This window comes from Emiliania huxleyi, assembly GCF_000372725.1.
Source record: "Emiliania huxleyi CCMP1516 unplaced genomic scaffold EMIHUscaffold_1, whole genome shotgun sequence".
NCBI classification, from domain to species: domain Eukaryota; phylum Haptophyta; order Isochrysidales; family Noelaerhabdaceae; genus Emiliania; species Emiliania huxleyi.
Window position 1 is genome coordinate 547,558 of NW_005202428.1, and position 8,826 is coordinate 556,383.

General features: G+C 68.2%; 4 protein-coding genes across 4 annotated transcripts in view; 2 read left to right on the forward strand and 2 right to left on the reverse strand.

Annotated features, from left to right (window-relative positions):
• Positions 1 to 1,003: 1,003 nt before the first annotated feature.
• Positions 1,004 to 1,580, reverse strand: EMIHUDRAFT_61169 (hypothetical protein; the record flags this gene model as incomplete). Its single annotated transcript, XM_005793928.1, has 2 exons — positions 1,004 to 1,236; positions 1,313 to 1,580. Coding segments are annotated over 2 exons (501 nt in total), but the record flags the coding sequence as incomplete, so codon positions are not given.
• Positions 1,581 to 2,981: 1,401 nt separating this feature from the next.
• Positions 2,982 to 4,673, forward strand: EMIHUDRAFT_193912 (hypothetical protein; the record flags this gene model as incomplete). Its single annotated transcript, XM_005793929.1, has 5 exons — positions 2,982 to 3,102; positions 3,538 to 3,686; positions 3,826 to 3,942; positions 4,053 to 4,157; positions 4,284 to 4,673. The coding sequence occupies 5 exons, from the start codon at positions 2,982 to 2,984 to the stop codon at positions 4,671 to 4,673; spliced, it is 882 nt and encodes a 293-aa protein (XP_005793986.1).
• Positions 4,674 to 5,330: 657 nt separating this feature from the next.
• EMIHUDRAFT_308170 (mitochondrial carrier protein) lies at positions 5,331 to 6,224 on the reverse strand (the record flags this gene model as incomplete). The annotated part of the gene is made up of 1 exon (XM_005793930.1): positions 5,331 to 6,224. The coding sequence occupies one exon, from the start codon at positions 6,222 to 6,224 to the stop codon at positions 5,331 to 5,333; it is 894 nt and encodes a 297-aa protein (XP_005793987.1).
• Positions 6,225 to 6,449: 225 nt separating this feature from the next.
• Positions 6,450 to 8,826, forward strand: part of EMIHUDRAFT_193914 (hypothetical protein) — a gene marked incomplete at both ends in the record, with an annotated part of 2,839 nt that continues 462 nt past the window's right edge. The window contains 2 exons of the mRNA XM_005793931.1: positions 6,450 to 6,842; positions 8,499 to 8,572. Of these exons, the coding sequence (XP_005793988.1) occupies positions 6,450 to 6,842; positions 8,499 to 8,572 (467 nt within the window). The remainder of the gene's footprint in view (positions 6,843 to 8,498; positions 8,573 to 8,826) is intronic.

Genomic DNA, 8,826 nt, shown 5'->3' on the forward strand with positions numbered 1-8,826 from the left:
GTAGTCGGAGACGGGGTGACCAGGGGAGCCATCCATCTCCCACTCCTTCTGACACGCGCAGCCGGAGACGGTTTCGCGCGCGGGCGTTGGCGGAGGCGGTGCCGAGGATACCGCCGGTGGTGGCGAGGGCGGTGGCAGTGAAGGTGACGGTGGCGGCGGTGATGGCGGTGGGGGCAGTGACGGTGACGGTGGAGGTGGTGATGACGCCGATGATGGAGTCCGATCGCCGCAATCGGTGCAGTCACTGCCCAAGGGGCAGACAGAATACTCAGATTCGGGGCCACCGTCGTCGCATTCGCCGTCGTCGACGTGCGGGCATCGCTGCGCGTCATCGGTGCAATATTCCGATGGGGGCCGGGGTGCTTGCGATCGTGGGCCACAGTCGGTGCAATCCGAGGCCCAGCTGCAGATGTTATAGTCGGAGCCAGGACCGCCATCATCGCAGTCACCGTCGTCCAGATGGTCACATCCCGCTGGGTCGTCGACGCATTCGCCCTCGAAAAGAGATGGTGGGGGCAGCGGAGACGGCGATGGGGGTGGGAGAGGCCGCGGGGATACCACTAGTGAGGGTGGGGCGACTAGAGGTGGGGAGACCACCGGGCTGACATCGGCCGGTGGCCTTATCCCACAGTCGCTGCAGTCGGTCGCGTACTCGCAGAAGCCATAGTGAGACCCCAGACCGCCGTCGTCACAATCACCGTCGTTCAGATGAGGGCAGCTCGGGTCGTCGACGCAGGTGCCGGGTGGGGAGGGAGGCTGTGGTGGCGCGGGGCCGGGGGTCACGAGGCAAGATGCTGCTTGCTCGAACTTGCTAAACAGGAGCGCGTTGACCGTGCCCGCTGGCAGCCCAGAGATGGCGTCCTTGGTCGCGAGGCAGTTGAGTGCGACGGTGAGGCCGCCAGGGCCCAGAGACGGAAAGCGGGCGCGAAGCTGCGCCGCCACCCCGGACACGTGCGGCGCCGCCATCGAGGTGCCTACTCCGAAGGCGCAGGAGAGGTGAGAATCATAGGAAGAGCAGGCAGAAGCTGGCTCGGCGAGTGAGGCCAGATATCGTGTTGACGTCCTTGTCCGACTCGGCCCATGCCGCTCGGATGAGGCTGCCAGGAGCATGGATGTCGACGCAAGCGCCGTGATTGGAAAATGACGACTTGACGTCACCCTGTTTGATGCTTCCTACCGTGATGGCGGCCGGAGTGGACGACGGCGAGTACTTGCACGCGTCGTCGTTCTCATTACCTGAATTTCGCAACCCCACCCTCAGTGTGGCTGTTGGATGGCGTGTCTGAGCGATGATTGTTCGGAGCTAACGTACCCGCAGCGACTACAGTAAGAACGCCAGCGTCGTAGGCCGCGTCGATTGCGGAGTCGAACTGGCCGCGGCCTTCTCCGCCGAGTGACATGGAGATCACCGCGGGCAAGCCGCGCACCGCCGCGTCCTCAACCGCCCAGTCGATGCCGGCGATGACTTGTGCGTAGGAGCCAGTGTTGCCGCAGGACAGGACCTGCACCGTGACGATGGTCGCACCGCTGGCGACGCCGTAGGCGCGGCCGCCGGCGGTGCTCGCAACGTGCGTGCCATGACCATTACACGCTGATTCGCTAGCCGTGATTACACCCTCATACAGCCAGCCGTTCGATGCGTCGCCGCAGGAGGACTCGCCACCCGTGGGGCAGCCTGCCGACCAGCCTGCCAGAGCGCGGCCTCCAAAGTCCTCGTGCGAGATGCGGACGCCTAAGCGGAGCGGTATGTGGGTGTGCGTGAGTATGATGCGGTGGACAGCTTCCTCTCGCGCGACGCATGCCAGTATCGAGGATGTACAGGACTGTGCCAGCTCCGCCGGAGTTGTCGTACTCGCCGTCAGTGCCTGTGGCACAAATCACGAGGACAAGACAATCAATACGTGTGGTGGCGCATGCATGCCCACTACAGCGTACCAACGCGCTGGTCGATGCGATCGAGGCCCCAGTTGTCGGTCGTAGCAGATCGGTGGCGCTGCGTCTCCTCCACTGGGAGCGAGATGAGGCAGTTTGCAGAGACCCTCGCGACGAGCAAACTGTCAAGGATCGCGTCAAAGAGCGCGCCGGACTCATCGACCCGCAAAGCAATGGCTCCGATTGACGGGAATTCGCCCAGAACGACATCGGAGGGGAAATCGCTGTAAGCCTCGAGTACGAGCTGCCTCAGCCGCGAGATCCTCGTCTGACCGCGGAGCCTCGTGCGGCAGCGGCTGTTTGTGCAGGCGTCTTCCTCTGCGGTGCTTGACCACACGAGCTGGCCATCAAAGCTACAGCCGCTTGAGGCGGTGCAGTCCGCCTGAAGCTCGGCCGCGGTGCAGAGCCTCGCCCCTGCCTCCTCGCAGATTGTAGTGGCCTCCTGGAGGTTCTTGCGCCGGTGGCAGACCCCTCCCATCTCCGCGGCATCCGACTCGGCCCACACCGTGCACTGTCGTCCTGAGTTCAGGCGCCAGCCGCTCTTGAAAGTGGACGAGCAACAGCGCACCTGTATATAGTTGTCAAATCACGGCAGGACGTACGTGTGCAAGCGGGTGTGCTACGTCAGCGGTGGCAGGGCGCGCCTCATGCAAGTCCTCGGGATCGGCGTAGGCAGCCTGCGCATTCTGACACCCGCCTTGCCGCCCGCACACGACCATCTGGCGAGAGTCGGGGAAGGACGAGTCCTCGCTGGTTTCAATAAGCAGACCGTCGTGCCCCATGGCCCCGCAGGCCGCCTTGGATGCCTCAAGGTGGCGCCGCCGCTCGGTGAAAGGCGCTGCAGCAACGGCGGAGAGGAAGAGGGGGAGGAGCAAGAATGCGGTGAGCATACGGCGTGAGATTAGGACACGGCGACTAAGCCGTCGCTGCGACGCGGGCATCCTGCGTCTTTGTGGCCGGCCACAAGAGCAGCAACGCCGGCCACAAGAGCAGCAACAACAGGAAAATGCCCCTCCAAACAAGTTGTTTCAAAAGTGCTGAAACGTGTCATGATTGCACGGACGGTGTTCAAGCCGAGCGACGGCGGCTACGTGGCGTACAAGAAGGCGAACCACGCGCACGCGGTCAAGCGGCCTAACTGTATGTTCGAGTGGTGGCGCGAGTATAATCGTGTGTTTTGGCGAGGCGCGGGACCGTAGTCTGCGGCGAAGTGGGTCGCGTCCTCCGATTTCCTCAACTCAGCCTCCTGCCCCTCTAGGTCATGGTTCACAGCCTTGTTATTGACAAGAAAATACGTCCTATGGCGTTATGCGCTGGTCTGTGAGAGGTTGAGGTGCGAGCCCTGGAGGCCCTGGGGATGGGGTGAGACTACCCGCGGGCCTAGAAGGCCCGCGCGCAGGGGGGTGGGACATTGAGACCGGTCATGAATGAGTGCGCGACACGCATGTTGCGAGCAGCTTCACACCACCGCCACTCCCGCCACCGCCGACACCCAAGCGACACACACCCCTGCCCCTCCGGCCACCACTCACTCCACCCGGACTTCGCCAACGACTATGTCACGTCCGAATCGGCAGAACAAGTGGCGCGCCTCCTCGTCCGCAGCATCGCCGGGCATGCCTGCGCCGCCTCACCTCCACGCCGGTGGGGTCATCCTCGACGATGACGCTGGCGCCCTCGTGTGGGCGCGCTTGCGTGCGAGTCCGGCGACCGCACAGCGCGCGTCAGGCGTGTGCAAGGAGTGGCGGCAGTACGTGTTGGCAACCTTTGAGCACGAGCTCGATCTCGCCGGGATCTGCAGCGAGAAGCACCTTCGCTACGCCCACCCCCCACCCCCCACCCCCCACCCCGCCCCCCCCTTGCCGCACTGACCGCCGGCGCCCCACCGCCAAGGCCCTCGCCAAGACAGGCCGCCTGCGCAGCTTTCGGCAAGACACGACGCGCCGCCACTCGAGTTGCGCGCAGATGAGGGCGACCGAGGCGACTATCAAGGCCGTCGCCGAGTCGCCTGTGCTCGAGTCGCTGTCGCTGACGCTCGGCTCCAAGGCCGCAGCGAACAAACAGACACAGCCAGCCAGCCAGCCAGCCAGCCAGGCAGAGGCGCCCCCCACTGCGGATAGGTGCACAAGGGGCTCGAGGTGCTGTCGGGCCACCCGTCGCTCCGGTCGCTCACGCTCTTCATGGAGGGCTTCACGCCGCTCGCACTCCCGGCCAAGCTGCCCGAGGTGCGCGGGGCACACTTCCCACTATTGCTGGCCCACGCCGCTGCCTCTGTGCAACTCGCGCCTCTCACGCCCACGGTCCCAGCTTCGCGTCCACCCCGACACGCCCCATTTGGTGCGCCCGCACAGCTCGCGGCGCTGCACCTCAAGACTTCAGTCTGGGCGGGCTTCGACTGGCGGGGGCAGCGCTTCACCCACCTCGAGTACCCCAAGCTCGAGGAGATCATCATCGAAGACGGCGCCGGTCCCTTGGGCAACGGCGCCGCAGTCGAGATGACCATGGGCTTCCTGCACGTCCTGCGCACCAAGTTCCCGCTGTGCTCGATCAAGCTCACGAAGACCGGCCTCTTCCGCGGCATTCGCGGAGCAGCGGCGCAGCAAGCTCTTCAAGAACCCGGGCTGCGCCAAGACGTGACCGAGCAGAAGCCGCTCGTGCTTCCGCAGGGCGACGATTGGAATCGTGCTTTCGATGACTACGAGGTCGGGCCCGACAGTGCCGCCGGAATCAGCGTCTACTGAGAGCCGCCACGAGCGCGTTCTTGCGCTTACGCACCGCGACGAGCGAGTGAGGTGGGAGCTCAACACTAGCTCGTGGGAGCGAGCCGATGACATATACGGTTGGGAGTGAGGGCCCCCAGGCGAGCGGGGCGTGAAGACCGGTCTCGCGCCAGGCCTTCCTACACACACGTACACGTACGGTTTGAGTGTTGGCATACATTGAGCTGTGTAGCTGTAGGGAGCTTTTGGTGGACACGTCATGCACACGGAACGTCGGCCTTTTGCCAGGCAGAAACCGGTGAAATGCGCATGACGCAGAGCGAGCCAAAAAAGCGTGTGAGGAGTGTGAGCTCTGGGTCTGGCCGCCCTGGCCCTGCTCAGGCTTCGCTCGAGTCGACACATGCGGCACATGCCAAAAGACATGCATAATATTTCTTATTTGTGTGTGTGGGGGGCGTCGGTAGACGGTGTACCGACTTCACTGAGACACCACGGTACACCACACCACTGTGCCCCTCCACCGTCCCGCGCTTTGCTGCGGTGCGGCTTCGTGAGAGGGACTGGCAGGCGAGAGCGCGAGGCGGGCGGCCTCGAGCGAGCGACCGCAGCCGGGCCTCTTCCAACGCAAGCCAGAGGCCTCTCTCCGTCAGCTCCGGCCGAGGCGATGCAGGATGGCGCTCAGAGCGCGGACGCGCCGCCGGTGTAGAGGGCGGTGAACTTCTCGAGCATCGTGAGCGAGATGACCGTGTACGGCGCCAGCTTGACAAAGGCGGGCACGAAGCCGCGCCAGAGCACGAGAACGCCGTCGGCGGCGACGCTGGTGCGCGCGCACTCGAGCGCTGATGAGTACTCTCCCGGCGCCGCCTGCTGGACTCGCGACTTGACGACGTCGAACGGCATGCAGACGCAGTTTGCGACAAACGACGCCGCCAGCGCCGAGAAGAACATGGTCGGCGCGCCGGCGGGCGCCCAGCCGGTCCGCTCAGAGATTGCAATCTTGGCCTCGGACGTGACTGCGAGCGTCGCGCCGCTGAGGGAGGCCGCGCGGAGGATCGTCGGCCCCGCGCCGTTCCACAGCGCAAGGAAGCCCTCCTCCCGCGCGACGCGCAGGACGCAGTCAATGCTGTTGGCATAGTTCCGCCGCTTCGCCGGGTCGTCGATCTTCCCGTCCGCGCCCATCCGCACGAGCGCCAGCTCGGCCGGGTTGCCGATGAAGGCGCCGATGCTGCCCGACGTCACGCCCATGCCCAGCTTCGCGGCAAACGACGGCGCTCCCGTCTCGCCGCGCGCCGCCCGCGCCGACTTGTCGGCGTCAAGAAGGTAGGCATAGATTCCCAGCCTGCCACTGCCGTACGTGACCTGCCGCAGCCACGCCGCCGAGATGCCCGCGTACAGCGCGCCAAAGCCCTGCCTCGCCAGCTTCGTTGTCGTCTCGATCGTGCCACCAGACACGCCGACCTGCATCTGGACGCGAATCACATCGAACGGGTGGGTGAAAAAGGTGGTGAAGATGCCGGCGGCGGCGCCGAGGCCACCTCGCTCCACGAGCGAGAGGGGCTTCGAGTCGGGCATCCTGCGATGCGCCACGAGGGCTGTCGGCAGGTTTCGGCGCGGAGCCGCCGGCTCGGTTTCTTTTCTGTCCCCTCTCCTGCGGCTCGAGCTGGCGAGTAGAGGCCCCGCCCACCCAGGGTACCCTCTCCGAGGACATGGGTTGGCTCTTTCGAGGACTCGCCGTGGGAGAGAGCGTGCGTGTGCCTACTCGCCCCCGGCCCGGAGCACGAGTGTCGCCGTAGTCCCATGGAGTCCAGCCGTGCCCACCCGTGGCGCGACTGGGCCGAGTGGGAGGCGTGCTACGCGGACCTCTTCGCGCTCGACGACCCCGCCGCCCGAGCGCGCGGCGTGCAGCGCGTCGCGACCTGGCGGAGCCGCGGGCGTGTGCCTCTCGCGGTCGAGAGCACCGCGGTGCTGGCCGAGCTCGAGCTGTCGACGGCGCTGTCGGAGCCGGTGCTCTGCCTCGCGCTCGGGATGGCGCTCACGCGGCTCGTCAACGGCGTGGTCGACCCGATGCAGCAGCGGGCGCGCGCCACCTCGGTGCAAAGGCTCGCGGCCGAGGTGGCGCTGCCGGCCTCGCTCGTTGCGCTCCGGCACGAGGCGACGCACAACCAGCTGCCCTCGATGGGCGCGCTCAAGGTGGCCGCCGACCAGGCGCTCCTCTGGCTGCACGAGCACTACTGGCAGGGCCAGCTCCGCCTGCTCCGCGACCTGCCCGGCTCCGCCCACGACTGCTTGGCGCGCTGCCGCGCCGCGGCGCTGGGCGGCGGCGGCGGCGGCGGCGGCGGCGGCGGCGGCGGCGGCGGCGGCGGCGGCGGCGGCTCGGGGGAGCGGAGGGATCGGAAGCCGTCGAGCCGCGTGCCTCGCTGGCGCGTCACCACCTGCGCCGGGCGACTCGCAAAGCTGCTACAGCCGAGCCACTTGGCGCCCCCTCTCCTCCCTCCTCCTCCTCCTCCTGCCAGCAGCAGGGCGCGGCAGCGGTCACGCCTCCCGGCCACGCCTTTCTAGGCGCCGCTGCTGCTGCCGCTGCTGCTCGACGACGGCGACTTCCTCGCGCCTGCGCCGGCGGGCGGCGGCGCGGCGGCCGCAGCAGCCGCGCGGAGGACGTATGAGGGGCAGGTGTGTGAGGGGATGTGCCTGACCCCTGACCCTGACCCTGACCCCTGACCCTGACCTGACCCCTGACCTGACCCCTGACCCTGACCCTGACCCTGACCCGTCACCCGTTCCCGCACCGGGGCAGGTGGAGGGGATGCGGCTGTGGCTCCGCCTGCTGCGGACGCTGCAGCGCCGCTGGCCGCACGCTTGCGTCGGCGGCGAGCTCCTCCTCGCCGTGGCGCGGCGGCTGGCGCAGGAGGCAGAGGCGGGCGGAGGGGAGGCGGCGAGCGAGGCGGGCCGCGCCGCCGCCGCCACCGCCGCCGCCGCCACCGCCGCCGCCGCCGCCGCCGCCACCGCCACCACCGCCACCACCACCGCCGCCGCCGGGCCGCCGCTGCTCTCTCGTCGCGAGGTGCTAGTTGGGCTCGCGACGTTCGTCCTCGCGCAGCGCGTCCGCCCGCCGCCCGCGCCGCCGCCGCCCGCCGCGCCGCCCGCCGCGGCACCCGCACCCGCACCCGCACCCGCACCCGCGCCGGCGCCGGCGGGCGGGGGGCGCGGGCGCGCGCTGCCCCCGCTGCGAATCGGGGAGGGGCAGCTGCGTCAGGCGGTGTGTTTGCTCGCGGAGGCTCCTGCGGCGGGCAGCTGGCAGAGCAGCCCCTAGATGCGGGAATGCAGACCCGCATCTCCCCGTATCTCCCCACATCTCGAGGTTTAGATGCGGAGCACAGATCCATATCTCCCCGTATCTCCCCGTATCTCCCCGCATCTCGAGGTTTAGATGCGGAGCACCGGTCTTTGCATTCCGACCAGCACTCGAGAGGACACGTGCTGCTCGGTGGTCTTCGGCGGCCTCCCGCCATCTCCCACCATAGCCTCTGTGCTCACGCGACGCACTGGAGAGTCCGCGCGAATCGTCCTGACTCCGGCGTGCGCACGGCGTAGGCAGAGCAGCCTGATCCTCCTCGCAGTGTCGCGCCCAGAGTGGCCTCGCGCGCGCCGGACGCCCGCTCGGCGGTCCCGCCGAGCCTAGATGCCGACCGCACACGACCCGTGGTCTGCGCGGTCCAGCCGCCTTCCAGCCGTAGCCTCTTCCCGAACGTCGCCTCCACTACCCCACCCGTAGCCTCTTCCCCCCCGCCCCCCCCCCCCTCACCTCCGCCTCCTCAATCCGCCAGGCTCCTCTCGCTGCGGCGCGAGGCCGACGCCCTCCGCCGCTGCGGCGGTAGGCAGCGCAGCCAGGGCGGAGGGTCGGTCGGCATGCGCCGCGCTCCGTGGCTCGGAGGAGGCGGAGGAGGCGGAGGCGGAGGCGGAGGCGGAGGCGGCGGCGGCGGAGGAGGAGGAGGCGGAGGCGGGGGCGGAGGCGTAGGCGGAGGCGGAGCGCCTCCGCCCACGCCTCGCCTCGCCTGCCTCGCCGCCTCCCCCTTTGCGGGCGGCGGCGGCGCGTGGCGCCGGTGCGAGGGCTGGCGCGCGACTCCTAGATGCGGGACATCTCCCCAGATCTCTCCCAGACTTGCCCTTTCGAGGC